Source organism: Aspergillus neoniger (genome assembly GCF_003184625.1).
Source record: "Aspergillus neoniger CBS 115656 unplaced genomic scaffold BO87scaffold_17, whole genome shotgun sequence".
Lineage (NCBI taxonomy): Eukaryota > Fungi > Ascomycota > Eurotiomycetes > Eurotiales > Aspergillaceae > Aspergillus > Aspergillus neoniger.
The window spans coordinates 181,587-201,788 of record NW_020291145.1 but is presented as its reverse complement, the minus strand read 5'-3'; the positions used below and the strand labels follow the sequence as shown (position 1 = coordinate 201,788).

The 20,202-nt window shown below is 51.9% G+C and overlaps 10 protein-coding genes across 10 annotated transcripts; 4 read left to right on the top strand and 6 right to left on the bottom strand.

Annotated features, from left to right (window-relative positions):
• Nucleotides 1-297: 297 nt before the first annotated feature.
• BO87DRAFT_416151 (DUF3632 domain-containing protein) lies at nucleotides 298-1,321 on the bottom strand (the record flags this gene model as incomplete). Its single annotated transcript, XM_025626729.1, has 3 exons — nucleotides 298-731; nucleotides 856-925; nucleotides 983-1,321. 3 exons carry the CDS (start codon nucleotides 1,319-1,321, stop codon nucleotides 298-300), a joined length of 843 nt encoding a protein of 280 aa, XP_025479421.1.
• Nucleotides 1,322-1,604: 283 nt separating this feature from the next.
• On the bottom strand, nucleotides 1,605-5,041 carry BO87DRAFT_459271 (acetyl-CoA synthetase-like protein; the record flags this gene model as incomplete). The annotated part of the gene is made up of 4 exons (XM_025628948.1): nucleotides 1,605-2,109; nucleotides 2,182-4,367; nucleotides 4,423-4,690; nucleotides 4,748-5,041. The coding sequence occupies 4 exons, from the start codon at nucleotides 5,039-5,041 to the stop codon at nucleotides 1,708-1,710; spliced, it is 3,150 nt and encodes a 1,049-aa protein (XP_025479420.1). The 3' UTR covers nucleotides 1,605-1,707.
• A 594-nt stretch (nucleotides 5,042-5,635) lies between these two features.
• On the bottom strand, nucleotides 5,636-6,726 carry BO87DRAFT_436502 (ketopantoate reductase family protein; the record flags this gene model as incomplete). The annotated part of the gene is made up of 2 exons (XM_025627819.1): nucleotides 5,636-6,477; nucleotides 6,534-6,726. The coding sequence occupies 2 exons, from the start codon at nucleotides 6,724-6,726 to the stop codon at nucleotides 5,636-5,638; spliced, it is 1,035 nt and encodes a 344-aa protein (XP_025479419.1).
• A 370-nt stretch (nucleotides 6,727-7,096) lies between these two features.
• On the top strand, nucleotides 7,097-9,294 carry BO87DRAFT_436500 (Zn(II)2Cys6 transcription factor; the record flags this gene model as incomplete). Its single annotated transcript, XM_025627818.1, has 2 exons — nucleotides 7,097-8,257; nucleotides 8,311-9,294. The coding sequence occupies 2 exons, from the start codon at nucleotides 7,097-7,099 to the stop codon at nucleotides 9,292-9,294; spliced, it is 2,145 nt and encodes a 714-aa protein (XP_025479418.1).
• A 25-nt stretch (nucleotides 9,295-9,319) lies between these two features.
• On the bottom strand, nucleotides 9,320-10,376 carry BO87DRAFT_436498 (class II aldolase/adducin domain-containing protein). Its single transcript, XM_025627817.1, has 3 exons — nucleotides 10,093-10,376; nucleotides 9,506-10,037; nucleotides 9,320-9,454 (listed from the first exon to the last, which is right to left on the bottom strand). The coding sequence occupies exons 1-3, from the start codon at nucleotides 10,368-10,370 to the stop codon at nucleotides 9,380-9,382; spliced, it is 885 nt and encodes a 294-aa protein (XP_025479417.1). The 5' UTR covers nucleotides 10,371-10,376; the 3' UTR covers nucleotides 9,320-9,379.
• Nucleotides 10,377-10,883: 507 nt separating this feature from the next.
• On the top strand, nucleotides 10,884-12,586 carry BO87DRAFT_459269 (uncharacterized protein; the record flags this gene model as incomplete). Its single annotated transcript, XM_025628947.1, has 2 exons — nucleotides 10,884-10,890; nucleotides 10,962-12,586. 2 exons carry the CDS (start codon nucleotides 10,884-10,886, stop codon nucleotides 12,584-12,586), a joined length of 1,632 nt encoding a protein of 543 aa, XP_025479416.1.
• A 110-nt stretch (nucleotides 12,587-12,696) lies between these two features.
• On the bottom strand, nucleotides 12,697-14,291 carry BO87DRAFT_436495 (alpha-hydroxy acid oxidase; the record flags this gene model as incomplete). The annotated part of the gene is made up of 8 exons (XM_025627816.1): nucleotides 14,086-14,291; nucleotides 13,998-14,031; nucleotides 13,607-13,944; nucleotides 13,390-13,554; nucleotides 13,265-13,339; nucleotides 12,960-13,213; nucleotides 12,830-12,906; nucleotides 12,697-12,772 (listed from the first exon to the last, which is right to left on the bottom strand). The coding sequence occupies exons 1-8, from the start codon at nucleotides 14,177-14,179 to the stop codon at nucleotides 12,697-12,699; spliced, it is 1,113 nt and encodes a 370-aa protein (XP_025479415.1). The 5' UTR covers nucleotides 14,180-14,291.
• Nucleotides 14,292-14,533: 242 nt separating this feature from the next.
• On the top strand, nucleotides 14,534-16,380 carry BO87DRAFT_406932 (putative flavin-containing amine oxidase; the record flags this gene model as incomplete). Its single annotated transcript, XM_025626033.1, has 2 exons — nucleotides 14,534-15,262; nucleotides 15,316-16,380. 2 exons carry the CDS (start codon nucleotides 14,534-14,536, stop codon nucleotides 16,378-16,380), a joined length of 1,794 nt encoding a protein of 597 aa, XP_025479414.1.
• A 221-nt stretch (nucleotides 16,381-16,601) lies between these two features.
• BO87DRAFT_59297 (uncharacterized protein) lies at nucleotides 16,602-18,217 on the top strand. The gene has a single exon (XM_025629412.1). It carries the CDS (start codon nucleotides 16,892-16,894, stop codon nucleotides 18,158-18,160), a length of 1,269 nt encoding a protein of 422 aa, XP_025479413.1. The 5' UTR covers nucleotides 16,602-16,891; the 3' UTR covers nucleotides 18,161-18,217.
• BO87DRAFT_376784 (uncharacterized protein) lies at nucleotides 18,164-19,063 on the bottom strand. The gene has a single exon (XM_025623389.1). The coding sequence runs from the start codon at nucleotides 19,004-19,006 to the stop codon at nucleotides 18,275-18,277; it is 732 nt and encodes a 243-aa protein (XP_025479412.1). The 5' UTR covers nucleotides 19,007-19,063; the 3' UTR covers nucleotides 18,164-18,274.
• Nucleotides 19,064-20,202: the final 1,139 nt, after the last annotated feature.

Below are 20,202 nucleotides of genomic sequence, written 5' to 3'. Positions count from 1 at the left end.
CTTCGACTGCAATGAGAAGAACCCATTGTAACATCTTATTATAACCTTTAAGTATTTTAACCTTCATTAGGGTTGATGGAGCCTTCGTGAAAATCTCTAAACCCTCGCAGAAACGTAAGGCCCGAGTCCGATGTTGTATCGCCCTTAAACCTCAAACTACCAGTCGGAGATGATTCTGTTAGCACAGCAAGGAAAAGTACCACCGAGCTAAAAATAGAATTTCTGCACATCTACCTAAGTTGAAGCGAGCTCCAGAAGACAAAAAGCATACGGAGGATAGCTCAAAGCCAACGTCATCTAGTAAGGCTGAAGGGACCTCGATATTCCATGCATATACCACTCGGCATAGAATATAAGCCGTTTGCTCTCCCGATCAAGTGTCATTGTCTGTTCCGCCCACTGAAATAGCCTTTGCCAGTGATTCCACCTCGCGATGCCATACCGAGGACCATTGTAGTAATAACCAGTTGCCCACAATGGGTTGTCGTTTATTTCATCAAGCTTAGGTGCTCGAACGACCTCCTCATACAGCCAAGCCCCAGCAAACTCGATAATAACTGCAGCACCCATGATGGATACGACGTGGAACTGTTCTGGCAGTATATCTTCGAAGGCAGCCTTCATTTCGTTGACTAACCAAGCCTGATCTTGCAAAGCTCCCACTCTGCAAAGGCGCGCTATAAAGGCCCGAACGTTAACAAAGTAATTTTGGTTTCCATTTTTGTCCATTCCTGAGAAGTTGTCAGTCTTCGAAGATTACTGATTTTAGAAGCTAGCATGACGGAGGCTTTGTTGCACAGGTGCTGTACACAAACACAGCCTCAATGAAAAGAGAGGAAGGGGACCCAGACGTACGTTGCGCCGAATATTGCCCTAAATTGGTCATCAATTGTGGCATAATTTCATAGCGACCGTATCCCTGGTACTAGAGTGTCAGTTTCGCTGCTTGGCTCAGGCTAGTTTCTAGGTAAATATCACTCACACCGACACCTTCAGGTTGTGGTATATATTTTTTCACGCGGTCCGAGTCTTGCAGTCTTTGAATCACCTGCACATAACGGTCTTGAGCAGGATTATCGTACTCCACCTGCTGAGATAACTCAAGTATAAGGTCTCCGAACAAGTCAGCTCCGCCGGGATAAGTAGGGTCATCTGGTGGTGGGAGCAGTTCATGAAGTGCTTGGGCAGTTTTCTCGATGGTAACAGTATATTCTGGCGCTAGGCACTCCTGTATGAGTCGAAAAGCTTCTAACCGCGAATAGTTGCCTCTCATCGCCCTGTTACACTCATTATCTCCACCTTCCAAGGTCAAGACAGCCATGGTGACCTAGAAAATAGAAGAAAAAAAAGGATGGATTTGGGGTGGCTTCAAAGCAAATAGTACAATAAAGTGAATGTGAGCAGATATTGGTTCTCTGAAAAGACCGAACGATTTGATTGATGATAGTAGAGATTGTAAGATGTTAAGTTGACCAAGAAACAAGTCTATTCAGCGGGCCAGAAGTAAAAATTTCAACGAGGACGGACGGTGGGAAGGCGCGAGGAAATCGAATTAGGCAAGCATAGACAGCCGTTCAACGTCCATTCCGCTACGACTTGAAGTGCTTACTTGATCCTAAAAACAACCGTACAACTCATTTCCACCAGCGAGATGATTGTTAATTCGTTTATAGCCCCGCTACACTGAGCACCAAGCCAACAACAACCTTAGAACGACCACTGCTTCAACCAATTCCTCATATCATCTCCCGTAATAGGCCCCAGTGAAGCCATAGTTTCGCTTGCCTCCTTTGCCTTGTCCACCTCTAGCGGCACCGAGAGCGTAGCACCTTCCGCGAACTCACGGTAAAATTCGAGTAGCTTGAGGGCAGGCTTCTCCGCGATCTCCTGCTCGGATGGGTTTTTCATGCTCAAATTTTCGAGGTGTTTTACCCACGTTGTGAAACCCACCGGTTCCATGTCCGGGTACATGTCCTGGACGGTAGGGACGAGTGCTTCCCAGGTTGTTTTTGATGGGTTAACAAGGTGAAATACTGCGTGTGGCGAAGCAGAAGACACTGTAACGGCGCGAGTGTGAATGACCTCGGTGATTATGCGGGCGAGGGTGTCCTACATTCCAGGATAGTGCATTAGTAGCCAAACATAGCTATCCACTAGACGGAAGATGGAAGGGTGTATTACCACGGCAATCCAATCAATAGCTCTCGAGCCCAGAGTGTCCGGAATTAGTCCTATTGCCTTTGATGTATTGATAATAGTAGGCAGCCAGTCTTGGGGATTCCATAGACCTTCCATTGTGGTCGGACCTGCTATCTGTCCCACGCGATATACGGTAGTCGGGACGCCCGACCTGCGGCTTGCCTCATGACATATCCGTTCGGAGATGTACTTGGACTCCCCGTATCCTTGACTCGGACATGCCTTGCTGTCTTCAAGTGGGCTTTCAGGGATGGTTGATCCCATGTCCCAAGTCCAGGCGCCTATGGTGCCCACTGATGAGATAAAATGGACATGCGCACGATGAGTACTCCGGAGACTAAAGTCGATGAAGTGCCGTACGCTGCGAATGTGCGGGTCTTCGAATGAGTCGACGCTGTGGTTGAAGTCGACTTTCCAGGCGTTGTGGATTACTGTTGTTACCGCGGTAAGGAGGGCGTTGTACTTGGGCAAGGGGAGACCGAAATGTGGATCACTAAAAGAGACGGTGAGATATTCCACCTTCTCAAAGGTGACTGGAGTGATATCGAGGCCTTTTTGTTGGAAGATCGTTTCTTGTTTGGACTGGGCGTCGCTGCGGTTAAAGCAGTAGACTTTGGCGACACTCGGGTCTTCTAGAAGGGTGTGCAAGAGATAAGTCCCCAACGAGCCGGTGGACCCTGTCAGTATCACTGTATAATTTGTGTGGGTCTTTGCAGTCTGCTCTGGGGCGAAGTCCTGGATTGGTAGGTTGGATGTGTATTTTTCAATGAGACTGTTGAGCTTCACTGGGCGGGAGACATCTGTCGCATTGTCACCATTCAGCACCCGCAGAAGCAGCTGGGCCAACTTCTCCACGGTCGGATTTGCGTAAACCATTTGGATCGTCAACTCTACCGCACTTGGGCCACCGCAGTGGGCAAATAAAGCGTTGCGTAGATACTTAGCGACCTGGATGGTTTGCAAAGAGTCGAGACCAAGTTTGTAGAGGTCTTCCTGGGGACCAAAGCCAGATCGTTGGAGGGTCTTAGTAACCAAGTCATAAATATATTCACTAAGATTAGACAGGTCTGGGTTTGCTGGAAGCTCGTCCACTGCAAGGGTTCCCTCGTCACTCATGGTATAAATGGCATCAATCTCATTGGCGTAGTCTTTGACTACAGCAGCCCTTCGCGTCGAACCCTTTGGTGTGGTTTGGAATGGCCTAGCCCTCTTAGACTGAGTGATCTTGTCTTTCATGATACGTCCGTGGGCGGCTATAGTTTTGTTTGCCTCCTCGATCGCAGGCCAGATATCATCAATGAAAGAATTGGGGTCAATGTATGAGTCAAATGCATCCCAGTATGGCTCGACCAGCAGAGCAGTGTGGAATTGTCCCTTTCCGACCACCAATGCCCGGGAAATAAGAGGATGCGCCTCGATCATGGTCTCCAGTATGACAGGATTGAACTTGAACCCGTTACTTAGAACAATGACGTCGTCTAGACGACCGTGATGCTTCCACAGTCGTGGATTAGATGGATGTCGTGTGAAGAGATCCTTAGTATGGTACTCCGTGCACGAGGGAAACGTATGACAGATGCCGTGATAATCGCGTGTGGGCGGGCGAGGAATGACCAGCTCATAGATATCATCTCCGACAGGCTCCATAACAGCGCCGTAATTAGGATTCCACTCGAGATAACCATAATCTTCGTCCTTTTCGGGAACTATGGAAGGGATAAGATTGGTTTCGGTGGATCCCAGTGCTGTGATCAGTTTCGTGTATTTGCGGACCTTGTCACCTGTTTCTGATGAGAGTGGTGCTCCACCAAAGTAAACACTCTCCATTGTGCCCAACGTGAGCAGGGCTTCTTCGGACAAGGAAACATCGTCAAGGATTGACGGGGGAAGAAGCGCCGTAGTTGGTCGACCGAATTTGATAAGGTCCGTCAAGAAGTCAACCGAAAGTGGCTTCTCTGGCCCATAAAGGAAAGGTACCGAGTGGAAGATGGACGTGGTGAAAGCGACGACCCCCATCATATGAAAGAACGGAACTACGCTGAGAACAAGGTTATCCGGGCTGAGATCACAGAAGATAGTAAGTCTCCGGTCGCCCGGACGAGGGAGATGGACAATGGCATCCAAGGCACTGAAATAGCCATGGGTCAGGGGAATAGGCTTGGGCATTCCTGAGAAGTGAGTTTACTTGAGCTAGATTCGCCATTTTGAGAAGGGAGACCATACCTGTTGATCCAGAACTGTGCACAATGAGGAAGACCTCATCCTCAGCCTCCTCGTAAGATTGAGTAAAGGGGAAGAAGCGTGAACCCTCTTCTCCCTCCAAGATGGCATCTAATGCGGGTAATTTGACGATATTTAATTCGGGACGGAGTTGCTTAAGCTCTGTTACCTTCCGCTCCCTCTCCGCAGTGTAAAAGAACCGGTTACACTTAGTCTCATGTAGCAAGTACAGTTGAGCTTCATCAGAGTTCTTACTCGAAAGCAGCAATGGCTGATTGAGAAAGGTCAGTATACAAGCGGAACGTCCACGAAGTCGGAAGTATCCCACCTTGTAGCCAGTCTTATGACATGCCACGATGAAAATAAAGTAGCGAATATCATTGGCACCCATGTATGCTACCGTTGACCCAAAAGGTGCATCTGTACCAGTTTGCGCTTCTATCCACCAGCATAAGAAGTTGATGCCACGAGAGAGAGCCTTAATCGAAATTGCTTGTAAACCATCTGAGAGCTCCGAGCCTCTGGGCATTACACAGAATCGTCTATCAGGATTATTTTCGGCGATGGCATCTATTTCGGTGGTCAGAAGCCGTTTGCGAGGAACTGGTATATTAGAAGCCATGGTCACTGAGGTACTGCTTCTGGCGGGTCTTCCTTAATACTTCAAAACACGAGACAGCAGCTTGACATAAGATCAAGTCAGGCTATTACCGATACCTGATGGATGATCTTATAGCAATTGACGAGCCTCACCCCTCTTGGCTTAATGCCGAGGGAAACCGCAACAATGTATTTCCACATTTCTGCAGGCCATTTTGTCCGTCTATTGGCCATCATGCTTCGTATACCCAACTCCATCGTCCGGCAAATTGATGTCTGACGAAGAATGGATCCTTTGGCCCCCGAATCCTTCATCTGCTTTTGTTTTTAACGTAATCTGCGGGCTCTCCCGCTCGGTCGCTCCCACCAGACCCTGCACTCTCTTCACCCTCCTCGTTGGAGTTATTCACTGGGTGTCATTGTAGACGACAAGACTCTAGCCACATCGAACTACTTACTTACAGCCACAGTTGCCTATTAGCGAATTGGGACACGATTATCCTCATATTCTTACTGTCGCAATATGCAGTGGCATTGAAAACCCCTGTCTATCCATTCCAGCCAGAATCCAGCCATGCTAAAGGCATTATTATAGTCATAATAATTCATTAATTTATCACTTTTTGAGTGTATGGTCCTCCGGCTCCGGGATCTGCACCAGCCCCTTCCTTTCCTTGGTCCGCCACTGGATGGCCTTGAGAAGGCCATACAACACTGTTAATGTCGGCATGGGGACCCCCCTGGCTTTTCCTTCCTTCAGTGCCTCTCCCACGATGTTCTCATACTCACAGAATCGGCCATTGCGGATATCCACCTGCATGCTGGGGGGATTGTACATGGTAATGGGATCCATCGTGATCATGAAGTCCACCAGCTCAGGTGGTAGGTCATGTCCACATGCATTGGCACCTGCGCGGATCTCCTCCATGGCCGGTCGGACCAAATTCTCAATGGCGCCGTCTGCCAGCTGGATGCGACCGGTGTCTAGATCCGTAACGGCACAGATGGGGTTCAAGCAGGCGTTGTACAGCAGCTTCCGCCAGCGACTGAACCCAACGTCGGGGTTGAACTGAGGATTGCACTTGCCACCTGCCCCATAGATCTCACAGTATTCTTTGGCGGCCGCATCCTCTTCGTCGGGGTTCAAATTGGGGTTGCGGAAGGCTCCCACGTAAAGCTCGTCATCGTCTTCGTGGACGATCTCTCCCAAGGAGACCTGATGGGAACCACAGAAGCTGACACCCGAGAGGATGATGTTTTCTGGGAAAGCGGCAATAAGGGGCTTTTCTATGTTCAGGCCATTCTGGACGAGCGCGATGCGTGTGTAGCCCCTGGTGACGGCGGGGCGGATGATCTCTGCTACGGTAGGGGGCACATCGGCGTAGTTCTTGGTGGTGACGACGATGTACCGGTATGGGGGGAGATTCTCTTTCTCAACGTCTGGGATTGTGTTTCTTACTGTCAAGGGAACTGTTAGTGGGAATCTGCTAGTGTGGAGTTGAGTGGCTGCATACAGACTGACGGTCGGAAGCCTTTCACCTCTCCGTGGTCGATCGACTTGATGGAGAAGCCGTGAGCTTTGACATGCTCATAATTGGAACGCAGGACAGCAGTGACAATGGCTTTGCCTCCAAGTTCCAAGTTCAGTGCAGCAATAGTGCCGATGCCACCACAGCCGATTAGCAGGATGTTGGCTTTGTCTTGCATGGTGAGTGAGTAGGGGTGGAGATGTGGACGAGGGATGAGGGCCAACCTGTTGTTATCGGGATCTTAATGGGGGTTGTTATAAATGGTGAGAGGTAAATCATGACCATGGAATTAACCTGCCTGGTTGGACAGATGATGCTATCAGGCCTTATCGAGACTATCGGCAAGTGGCTGATCCTCGCGATAATTGCGATAATCTTAGCTTCAACTCCATCAACCCCGCTTGCCCGCAACACCAAAAAGGCAGGCCATTCCGGCCTCACCTTCCCCGTTATCCTCCAGGCAACTCTCCTCGCTCGACATCTCCCCCCTCACTTATTCACTACATACCCTATCTATTGCTTCTCATATCGACTGCTTATCGATCTCCATGACATCAGGGGCCGCCGTCACCACCACCACCACCATCACCACCGAGGCCCCTGCTCGCCCTGGCAAGCCAACTGACACCCCAGTGCGCTCCCGTTCCTTGGGAGGATGCGAGACCTGTCGTCGGCGCCATGCAAAGTGTGATGAGACCAGGCCATCTTGCCTCGTGTGTGAGCGTGCGGGGCTCGTCTGTGAGAGGTACGAGATTCGGCTGTTGTTCGATGCGAGCGACAACCAGAGCTCACGATGTCGCCGTCCCCTCTTCACTGAGGACATGCGTCAGCGTATGAGTGAGCAGTTGACCGACAGCTTGGACTTGGATGACGTCCACACCATTCTGACCAAGATTGATGGTCAATGCGAGAGCCAGGAGGAGGAGACCAGTACCAATTTCACTACCCGCATGGGTCCCTTTGGTGCCTTTCGGGTAGTTCAGGTCGAGATGGACCTTCCAGAAGCCCCCATAGACCCAGTTGACGAGCCCCTCCCCGGGGTGGAAGACAGTCCTGTCAATGTTGGGCTGGAAATGTCCTTGGACGATGCCTTTAGCAATGATCCCCTCATGGAGTGTCTGTTTGGCCATGTGAATGTAGACGTTTCTGCCGACTTGGATGCTCAAGACTTCTTCGCCGCAACCCTACCTTCTGCGGAAAATGATGGGATTTCCCCGCAATCCCTCTCAGGAGGCTTCCTTATGGGACCATCACCATCAGTTCCTCTGCAAGCATCGCTATTGTCGTCGCCGGAGATCCGATATGCTCCATCTGTGACCAACCTGGCCCCTCCAGATGCCCCATTATTGCTATCTGCATACACAAAGAATGTAACTCAGCTGTTCACCCCAATCCAGCTAGAAAAGAGCCCCTGGAGTATGCTTTACATGCCTCCCGCTATGGAGACTCTGGCGTTGTTGACCATGGGTGAACTGGCCAGCAACACCCGGATGTCCATTTTCTACGCAATTCTCGCCACTGCGGCCTTCACCCAGCGTCTATCATCCTCGACGCGCAGCGCAAGCGAATATTGGCAGAGACAGGCAGAGACCTTTGCTATCGAAGCTCAAAATTACCTCAAGCGAGCATTACACGATGCGTCATCCAGCGTCAAAAAAGTCAAGTACAAAGATGTCCTCGTCGCCTTGCTGTGTATGGGCACGGTTTCGGTAAGCAACGCCAGCCGCAGCTGAGCAAAGTACATATCTCACCATACATATAGGCCTACCAAGGGAGCACAGAGCGGGTACGCCGATGTCTGTTAGACTGCGAAAACTGGGTTCGTTTTCGTGGCTTGCCTAAAACTCGGAAATCACGCAAGGTCCGCTTGTTGCACCATTGCTATGTCTATCTACGTATCTTCCAGGAGAGCACTTCCGTTCTCCCTGTGTCCAACGTAGAGATAGGGTCCGACTATGCATCCCCTGATACAGTGCGCTCCATTGCTTCCACTCGCTCGTTCCGCCTTCGGCAATGGGAAGGTCGATTGGACCAGCGGATGAGCGAGTTGAAGGAGCAGCACCAGGGAGAGAATGATTTGCACTTGGAAATCCCGGGCCAGTGGGACTCGACCATGTACCCACATGTCTTTGGCCTCCCAGAGTCTCTACTATTTCTAATATCACAAGTAACACGACTAGGAAATGAGCGAGACCTCTCAGACTTGGGAAGCTATACGGGGGCGTTGGACTTTAAGCAGTTCTCCGCGCGGGCGCGGAGCCTAGAACGATGCATTTCCACTTGGCGACCACCGTCAGTGTCAGATGCGGATCCAGACAGTATCATCGCTCAGACAAATGCCACAATTGTTCGCCTGATGATTTCTGCAATTCACAAAGCCCTCATTATCTTCTTTTATCGGCGAATCTACGATGTGGATCCGATGATCCTCCAAGATAAAGCGTGGCAAGTGCGAGACGCCCTAGCTCAGGTAGCAAGAGACGATATGCCGGCGACTCGCATAGCTGCTCCTTTTATTTGGGTGGCGTTTATTGCCGCCTGTGAGGCTTTGGATCCTACACTGCAAGACTGGTTTGCGGGCTGGTTCGAGACATCAGCCAGAAAAAGTGGGCTTGGGACTTTTAAGCTGGCGTTGAGGATAGCAAGACAGGTCTGGGAGAGACAACGACAGCACCTGAACAGTAACGTCAGCGCCAGTTGGCCGCAGATTATGCGGGAAAGCAACTTGAGTTTGTTCTACATATAACGACATATTCATGAAGCTTCATCTTCTCATTATCATCATACTCGATACATCGTACAAGCATATTCAACCACACCGCATACAATACTCACTGTAGAAACTGATCGTTGCACAGCGCCCGCTCCATCTCATAATCCGGCTGGAACTCATGATACAACGCTTCCTGCTTCCATTAGCCATACTTTTCAACCCCCAAGGACTTGGTGTAACTCACCGGATCACTAGTCATCTTGAATGTAAACTCAGCCGCTTCCGGCTCAATAAGCTTCTTCTCCAAACCCTGAACAGCAGCCGCATCCACCTGCAGTTGAATCTCGCAGCTCCTCTCAGCCAGAGTGAACAGATAGGCCGCTTCATCAACAGTCTGTCCGACCGTAAGAAGGCCATGGTTGCGCAGTATCAGCAGCTTTCCCTTGTCACCCAAGTGTCTACCCAGACGTAGACTCTCCTCTTTCTCTAGCACGACGCCCCCGAACTCGGGATATACAGCCTGCGCATCGCCGTAGAACATAGTGACGTCCTGGTTAATCATATCCAAAGGCTTGGCGAAAGTCGACCACGCTTTACCATACTTCGAGTGGGCATGGCACGCCGCGTTCACATGCGGATACATCTTGTGCAGGACGCCGTGGATCTGGAAGCCTGCGGCATTGGCTGGCCGCGATCGATTGCCTCCGACTGGTTCGCCAGCGTGATTTAGTAGGATGAGATCGGAAACTTTGACTAAACCGAAATGGAGCCCGAGTCTGGGATTGTTAGCTGGTGTGTACCTGGACCGGTTTTGTTGGTGGGAGGTCATACGGATTCGTCCAGAAGCAGTCTGGATGCTCTGGATCACGCAAGGAGATGTGCCCGCTCATTCCTTCGGAGAAACCCTTGTGAGCGAATACTCTGAAGGCACCAGCCATGTGCTCGAGCATCCATCTTCGCTTTTTGTCTGCGGAGGTAAAGGAAGGGATGCCTGGTAGGGTGGCTCCTTGTGAGATGGCCTGGATGGCTGACTTGGCTTTGGTGTTTGATCCGGTGGGCTGTGAAGAGTCTTCCTTCTTCGCTACGATGGTGGTTGTGGTCGAGGACATGGTGCTGTGTTGGACTATTCAACGTACGAAAGGATAGGAATTGAGCCCACGTTGGCGTTGCAGTGTGGAATATTTGAGTATGTCAGGACTTATATTTCTACCTGCACTTTTGACTTTTTATCCCACAGCGTCTTGTGATTTAGTCTACAATTGCCCGACTGGTTTGGCGTGGAGAGTTAGGGTATGCAAGGGTAAATGCAATAGGCAGGTCAAGAGACACGCAGCAGGGGAGACTTGCCTTGCTGGCCAACTGATAACCTCGGGCTAGCCCCGACGGTGGATCTGGCTCGAAACTGAACTAGAGGCGAACCAGCAAGGCCTGATAGATACAACCCGCTGCTTCTCCGCAATGATGCAGCTGACATTCGCTTATCCAATGTCGGTGCTCAAGCCACAGTGACACTAATGGCCTCGTATCTCTCAGTCTTTATCTGGTATCGGGATCTACGGAGGCAAAGCGCAGTTCCCACGTGACCCCAGATTCTGTACATGCAGTGTCCTGCGAACTGATAAATGCCCTGTATACCCTCTGTACTTAGCTGCAATTTCCCTAGTCTTAATCCATTCAATCCATATCTCAGACTACTGTAGCAATCATGACCAAGTCTCCCGACGAAAAATCACTCGAGGTCCTCGACCGCACTGCCTCATATGCTGAAGGACAGATTCTCCCCCATGATGCTGCCCCCGTCACCCAGCGTGGCATCAAGTCCCGCCATGCCCAGATGATGGCCATCGGCGGCACCATAGGCACAGGTCTCTTCGTGGGAGTAGGAGAAGTGCTTGCCCTGGCCGGTCCAGCTAACATTCTCCTCGCCTACATAACCATCTGTATTATCGTCTACGCCATCATCACTGCCACCAACGAAATAAACACCTACCTCCCCTTCAGCGGCTGCTCAATGGCTGCCTACGGCACCCGCTTCGTCTCCCCCAGCTTAGGCTTCGCCATGGGCCTCCTCTACTGGTACAGCTTCGGCATCCTCGTCGCCTACGAAACCACCGCCGCTGCCCTAGTAATCGACTACTGGTCCAACCCCGTTCCCCTCGCCGTTTGGATTACCCTCATGCTCATCGTCGTCCTCGCGCTCAACTTCTTCCCCGTCAAAGTCTACGGCGAAACCGAATTCTGGTTCGCATCTCTCAAAGTCTTCCTCATCATCGGTCTCCTCATCCTCTCCTTCGTCCTCTTCCTCGGTGGCGGTCCCGACCACACCCGTCTAGGCTTCCACTACTGGAAGACCCCTGGCGCCTTCAATACCTACCTCGTCTCCGGCTCCACCGGCCGCTTCTGCGCCTTTCTCTACACCCTCTGCTACTCTGTCTTCTCCTTCAACTTCGCCCCGGAACTCCTCGTCGTCGCCGCTGGCGAGATGCAAAACCCTCGCAAGAACCTCCCCCGCGCTGCGAAACAGTACTTCTACCGCCTCATCATCTTCTACATCCTCGGTGTCCTCGCTATCGGCGTCATCTGCCCTAGTAATGCCTCCGGCTTGACGAAGGGTACCAGCGTCGCGGCCTCCCCGTGGGTCATCGCTATTAAACGCGCCGGTATCCACGGCCTCGACTCCGTCGTCAACGCCGTCATCATCACTTCCGCGTGGTCCTCTGCGAACTCGTACCTCTACATGTCCAGTCGGACACTCTATTCCCTCGCGAAGGCAGGCAGTGCCCCCAAGATCTTCACCCGCTGTACCCGCCACGGCGTGCCATACTATGCTGTGCTGTGCAGTTCGCTGTTCTCCCTGCTGGCATACATGGACTGTAGTTCCGGCGCCAGCACGGCGTTCAATTGGTTCGTGAATATCACCAACACAGCGGGGTTTACGTCGTGGACGTGCTGCGGGATTATATTCCTGAGGTTCAGGGCGGCGTGTAACGCCCAGGGTTTGAAGGATCTTCCGTATCGGTCGAGATTGCAGCCGTGGATGGGGATTATTGCCACAATGGCTTGTCCGATACTGTTGCTGTGTAATGGCTTCGAGGTCTTTTTTCATGGACACTGGAGTGTGTCGTCGTTTTTGACTTCGTATGTGGGGTTGTTTGTCTTCGTGGGAGTTTATGCTGGGCATCGGGTGATGAGGTGGAAGGATGGGTGGTGGATTCCTGCTGAGCAGGTGGATTTGGTGAGTGGGTTGGAGGAGGTGGAGGCATTAGGGGTTGATGATGGGGACGAAGTGGAGAAGAGGGGGTTTTGGAGGAAATTGTGGGAGTAGGTCGATGGTTACTATGTATTAGATCCATGTTATGTTTATTGTATTCTTTATGAAGTTGTTCGTTCTATATGTAAGTGGTATGTATGTTCAGACTTGTTCTATCATATTGATTATAGCTTCGCCAATAGTCCATTTGTCTCAAGTACCGCCAAGTGCTCCGGCGTGATATCTGCTATGGTTCGACACCTGCATATACTCACATCCATCAGTATCTGCAATATGCACGTTGACGTGGTCACTTACCCAGCCAGCTTCATTGTGCGACAGAACTCGTCGTAGAGGATCTTGACCGCTAGATCGACGCCTTCTTCGCCGTTATACTATACCGACTGTCAATTTCCTGGACAAATATGGTAATTTGTGTGAAGCTTACCGCTAATCCCCAGATCGGAATCCTCCCCACAAAACACATCGACGCTCCCAGTGCAATCGCCTTGAACACGTCTGCTCCCCGTCGGATACCCCCGTCCACTGCTAGAGGGATCTTCCCTTTTGCTACGGGCGCGCAGATGCGCAGTGCGTCCAGGGTGGCGGGAACACCGTCGAGTTGGCGACCGCCGTGATTGGAGATGATGACGCCGTCGACTTTGTGGTCGATGGCAAGTTGTATGTCTTCGGGGGAGTAGACTGTTCACGTTAGTCTATACATAGTAACCGCAGGAGTGAGGATGGACGTACCCCCCTTGAGCCAGATCTCGAGCTTCGTGTTTTGTCGTAGCCAGGCGATCGTCTTGTCCCAGCGAATAGAGCCATCTAGGTTATTTTGTTAATAGCCGATAAGCAGAAGGAAATAAATTGCATACCATAGCCACGTTCATACGTGTCCTTCAACCCCAATTCTTCAATTCCCTCTGCCAGTACTGGAAACCGCATATCACTCGGGAAATTGAAGTTATTCCGAGACTCGTTTAATCTGTTCCCTAGTACAGGGAGATCCACGCTCACGAATAGTGCTTTGTATCCGGCTTCTTTACTTTCATCAGCAACCGCGAACGTTTAACTGCTCAATTGAATACCCACTTTCGGCCTTCTGAATAATCCTCTTCGTAATCTCTACATCCCTGAAAAACGATACCTGCATGGCATACGGATTCCCCGTCCCCTGGGCAATCACATCATCAATGCCTGTTGTTGCCCACGAGGACAAGCACATGGGGATATCATGCGCTGCGGCTGCACGGGATGTGCCCACCTCGCCATCTGCGTGGGCGAGTTTGTGCGCGGCAGCCGGGGCAAAGCCGAGGGGGAATTTCACTTTCCTGCCGAAGATGGTGGTGCTGGTGTCGAGGGCATCTACGTCGCGAAGGACGCGAGGGAGTAGTTTGTATCGGTTGTAGGCTGCTTCGTTGTCTTTTAGACTGTGATCTGTTAGTATATATAGGGGGCTGCGGTGAGTTGTGGGAAGTAGTACGTGATGAGGTCGCCGGCGCCTTCGTTGAAGTAGTCTATATGCATGTCTTAGTATTGGCTGGGTTTGATAGATCGTGAGGATCGCTCACCGCGCACGACCGGGGGAAGCCGTTTCTGGGCCTCAATGGCCAGATCGGCGATGGTGAGGACTTTGGAGTCGTGATCTTTGGGACGGTTGGCCATTTTAATGTATGTACACTGCAAGGTGGTGATTGGCAATACGGACTAGATCTACGACTGATATATATAATTTCCCGAATTGTCTACTCAATGGACCAAACAACCGAGAAGGCAATTCCTCGGATTGAACATCCATCTTGCAGTATGTCGATCTACGATAAGATAGAGCTTCCCTCAACTGGCGGTGGAGTGGAAATAATGCAGGCAAGTCACCCCGGCCCACTCCTAACAGGCAAGTCAAGACTTCCCCGCACGATAAGATAACCAGCTTCATTCTTCGGACTTTGTCTTTGCCCTATATCTATCCCACCTCTTTACCACATAGAAACACCGGTTATCAGCTCCAATCTACTGACAATGGCTCCAACACCCGTCCTAGCCACTTCCGCCTACTACGCCCCTGGTGTGGTGTCATCCGCCTCTAAATATCTCCATGTCTCGGGCCAACCAGGCACCATTGAAGGCACTGCCCCTGCCGATTACAATTCGCAGATCCATCTTGCCCTCGTGAATCTGCACCGTGTGCTAGTCGCCACCGGCGCTACTCCTCGCGATGTAGTCAAACTCACCCTCTACATCGTCGACTACGACCCCAATAACCGTCTACACACCCGACCTCTGCAGACATGGCTCGCCGGCCACAAACCTGCCATTACTCTTGTTCCAGTACCCCAGCTAGCAGTTCCAGACCGGAAATTCGAGATTGAGGCTACCGTTGCGGTGCCGGACTCTGTCCCAACTTCGCTTTCTCTTCCCTCTCCCACAGAAACCACCGATGTGCTTATCATCGGCGCCGGCCTGTCTGGCCTCATGGCTGCTGAAACCATCCTCCAGTCTGGTCACTCGTGCATCGTGCTCGAAGGCCGCGACCGCGTAGGCGGCAAGACCTGGTCTTGTCCCTTGCCCAGTGGAACTGGCGTGGTCGATCTCGGCGCTGCCTGGATCAACGATACCAACCAGAGCATGATGTATGAGCTGGCAAAACGGGCAGGTGCGGAATTGATCGAGCAGAATACGACAGGGAATTGTCTTCTGCAGCGAGAGGACGGTACCCTCACTGCATTCCCTTACGGGCAGACTCCATGCGTATGCGACCTCCTCCCAACTGGGTTATAACTCACCCTGCTAACTGCATCAAGATAACTCCTCAATTCCAAAAAGAAATTGAACTTATCCGCGACACTGCCGAACTTGACTGCCAATCTCTCTCCACCAGTAGACCCCAGAATGCCGAACTCGACTCCCTCTCCTTCCTCGCCTATCTGCATTCCCGTAACGCCAGCCCCATCGCTGTCGCTAATGCCTCCGTCTGGACTCGTGCCATGCTGGGTCAGGAACCTCAGGACATCTCCGCTCTTTACTTTCTCAATTACTGCAAGTCTGGCGGCGGACTACTCCAGATGCGATCGGATCGGAAACACGGCGCACAGTATCTGCGTGTGCGACAAGGGACGCAGATCTTCGCGAAGACATTGGCAGAGGCTTTGCCTACGGATACAATTCGGTTCGGGCAGAGAGTGGTTGGGATTACACAGGTGCAGAAAGGGGTGAACTATGTTAAAACGGAGAGTGGATTGGTGGTCAAGGCTCGAAAGGTCATTTGTTCAGTGCCGACACCTGTCCTCAAGACAATCAAGTTCGAGCCGCAACTACCTGCTGCTAAGCAGCTGCTGGTCGATTCGTTCAGATATGGTTACTACACCAAGGTGATGTTGTCGTTCCGGACGGCGTGGTGGGCGGATCGCGGGTTCTGTGGACTGGCGCAGTCGTTTGCTGGCCCTGCGTCGATTTACCGCGATACGAGCATGCCTGAGGATGGTAAGTGGGTGCTCACGGCGTTTTTGGCCGGCGATGCTGGGAGGAATTGGTCTGCGTTGGGGAGTCAGAGAGAGCGTGAACTAGCGTTGCTGGAGCAGTTGGGGGCGATTTATGGTGACAAGGATCTGCCCAAGAGGGAATTTCTCGAGGTTCTCGGCCACGAGTGGTCGACTGAGGAACTCTCTGGCTGGGGCTGTCCCTGTCCGGCACTGCCTCCAGGCGTATTGACGCTGGCTGGGGATGCCCTCCGAGAGCCGTTCCGGGATGTGCATTTTGTGGGGACGGAGACAGCAGAGGAGTGGAAGGGGTATATGGAGGGAGCTGTGCGCAGTGGGAAGAGGGGGGCAGTGGAGTCTGTTAAGGGGCTGACGAGGAGTCAGCTGTGATACTCATATGATGGATATAGTACTAGCTATCATATAGACGATGCTGAATATGTGAATGGGTATGTTAATGACATCAGTTCTATAGCACGAGTTGCTCGGAATTTATTTCAATTGAGACGAAAATACCGACCAATCAGGAAGCATGCTGTGAAGTGGAATTTACCACAACCAAACCCTTTAGCTTTATTGTTAGCAAACAACTCTTCCAACATAGGAATCTACACAAATGGATGAAATAAAGATCTACATTCCAGTTTATATAGCCCCAAAACTAACGTGATGGGGTCCTAAAAATGGGAAATGGCAGCTGTGATCCGCCGTACCCCGTGCCAAGCCTGACTCCATCCCCAACTCGATTCGATTGATTCATTCTTAATGCTCAATTCATCCCTCCGTTTGCAGATTTGCAGCCAACTTCACCTCTCCATCCGTCTCCTAACTCTTCTTATAATCACATAACCCTCGCATCTGCGATGGCCCTCCCTTCCACTCGCACTCGCTAACCCTCCTCATGCCACGCCGCCGCCTCATCCTGGTCGCCGCCCTACTCGCCCTCGGCCTCCTCTACACCCTCACCTCCCACGGCGCATCCTCCCCTCCTCTCCAGATCATTCCCAATGACTGTCCCTCCCGCCCCGGCCTCGACAACATCCTAGTCGTCCTCAAAACGGGCGTCACCGAATCACGCACTAAAGTCCCCATCCACCTCTCCACCACCCTCCGCTGCATCCCCAACCACGTCCTCTTCTCCGACTACGTCGAACAACTCTCCCCCACCCACTTCACCCACGATGTCCTCGCCTCTCTCTCCCCCGCTCTCCTTAACCATAACCCCGAACTCGACCTCTACCGTCGCGTGCGCGCCGAAGGCCCTGCCGCCCTCACTGCCGCCGACCTGAACCCAGACGTCAACACCCCGATCGGCAAACCCAATAACCCCGGCTGGAAGCTCGACAAATGGAAGTTCCTTCCCATGCTAGACGAGGCCCTGCGCGTGAAACCAGATGCGAACTGGTACATCTTCCTCGAGGCCGATACATATCTCATCTGGGATAATTTCCTCCAGTGGCTACGGCGCTTCGATCCCTCCAAACCATGGTACCTCGGCAATCAGATGCAGATCGTGGATGCTATTTTCGCCCACGGCGGATCCGGGTTTGCGCTGTCGCGCCCGGCGCTCGTGCAGGCTGTTAATCAGCGCAAGCGGACTAGCGATGGGTGGGAACGTGCCGTGGCGGAACATTGGGCTGGGGATTGCATGCTGGGGATTCTGCTCGAGAATGTCGGGGTGGATCTGACGTGGTCGTGGCCGATGCTGCAGATCGCTCCGCCGGAGGAGATGGATTACTTCTCCATTGGGTATGCGAAGCGGCCGTGGTGTTATCCGGCCGTGTCGTTTCATCATGTGGACGAGCAGGGTATCCGTCAGTTGGATGATCTGGAGAAGGAACTGGGGCCGCTCAAGACACCGCTGCTGTATCGCGATGTGTTCCTCAAGCTGGTCCGACCGGAGCTGCGTGATGTTCGCACCGAGTGGGATAACCTGGTCGACGGAGACCCGGTGGCCGTGAGCAGCTTCGCAGCCTGTCGGGGCGTGTGCACTCGCGAGGCCAAGTGTCTGCAGTACGCCTATAACGAGACGGAGGGAGCGTGTCGCACGTCCACGGTGCTGGCGCTGGGACATGCGCGACCGGGACTATCGGCCGGATGGATGTCCGAACGCATTGATGCGATGGCGGAGAGTCTGGGCGAGTGTCGCGAGATCAGCTGGATTGATTGATGCGCCCCCTTTTGACAAAGAAAAGGATTCTTGTCATTCATAGTATCATACACATATATATACCGTCTATACAACCAGCGTACACACACACACACACACACACATATTCACATCCTAGAATCCCTGCACAGGAGTATACCCCTCGATCAACCTGCTCTGACTCGACCCGCGAATCTTAAACTCCCTCGCCAACCCCGTCACCTGCAGTCCAGCCAATCTGCCCTCATCGAACCGGAACTGGCCAATGCGCACATCCCTCCCCCCATCCCAATCACAATAAGTAAACACATGCACCGCATAATGCACCGTCACTCCCCCAGTCTCCTCATCCATCTTCACCACCCCGGTCACACTATACACGAACCTCCCCACGGACAAGAACCAATCCCAGCTCTGATCCGGCGTGGCCACATACTCGTGCCAGAAACTCGTAAACGGCACGACGGGCGCCTCGTCCGGTCGGGTCATCATGACTGCCTCGTAGGCAAGCTTGGCTTTGAATTTCGCCAACTCGTGCACTTCGGCGCGGAATTGCGGCATCGCTGACAACATCTCGTCCACGGAGACGTGCGCATCCCGCCCCGTGTTCCTCAGATAGTGTTTGAGGTAGTCGGCGAAGTGTGTCTGCCCTTGGTTGTGCGCTGCGCGCGCAATGCTATACAGGGTGGTTTTGTCGACGTGGTCGGCGCTGCTGGCTAGTCGGGATTTCCATGGGTAGTAGGGGGATGTGGGTGGTTTGGCTGGGTCGGTGGGAGGTGGGGGGAGAGTGACGCCGTAGTGGGGGAGGGAGTGGGTGATGGTGGTGAAGAGCGATAGTAATAGAGATAATAGTAGTAGTATTCGCATATTGATATGATATGATAGTGTGTGTATAGATAAAAAAGATAATGTAGGTATCACGACATACAAGGGACGATGGTGCAAGCAACAAAGAATTTAAAGAATTAACTACTTTACCACTCAAGCTAGGCTAAGACTTTCAGTCATTTCTAAACTTAAAACTCGGAAAGGGTCCCTGCCCATTTGTTTCAAACCGATCGGCGTTTCCAGTGGAGTGGTCTGTTTGCCGTTGTGACCTATCGCTGTCCCTGCTCAGCCTTATTTGATACCAGACCCTGCCTTGGCATTGCTGATCTTGTCTGCTTCGGAGATGGGTGTACGTGGATGGAAATGCCTTTTTGAGTCTTGTTCCGCTGTCTTGAATCTGAATGAAGGGTTTGTTGTTGCTGTTGCTGCTGCTAAGGGTGTTCTTTGCCATTGTGGTGAGATGTGCAGGGTCAAACTCTACTGTTAAAATTGATGTCGTCTCAATGATTGAATTGTATGATGAATTGATTGACTTCACATCCAGCCACCCGGCCTGACCGACCTGTTCCAGACTCTGGCCAGTTCACGGATCGTCCGGCCAGCCATCCACTCATTGTCCTTTGCCGACACGGCACACACACACGGTCGCATTGCTTGGATCGAGCACTGCCACAGACATGTCAGCACTCAACTTGAACCAAACCCTTCATCCCCAGTGTGGAAATAAATATAGAAACGCGGGAGAACAACGGCTGAGATTTCAATCAGATGGAATTGACAGAGGATGAGAAGGAAGGAAGGAAGGAACAAAATACTTTCAATTTTGACTTGAAACACCGGATACTCCCACACGAACCCGTTCGACTGAGCAAGTCCCCAGTGTAGGGTCCTTTTCTGTGCGGAATGGCTTTGTTCTCGGAACGTCCGTTATGCACCGTTCATTTCCGATATCCGTTCCGTGAACTTGCAACGTTGTAGAAGAACGCGCATGATTTCGAGAAGAGGTTTTGGATATGTAGTGAATCAAGATGGTGACATCCAGAACCTGTTTGGTGGTGAGAGTGGATACAGATGGTAAAGCGGGGAGAGGAACTCGCTCCTGTGTGGAATGCAGATTGACAACATGGCAATCCTCGACGCGCAAAGATATCCGGTCTGGAGTATGCGGAATTCAACAAGGTCGGTCAGAGTAAGGTTAAATGCTTTGTGGAATGTGGATTGAGGCATGCCTCGTG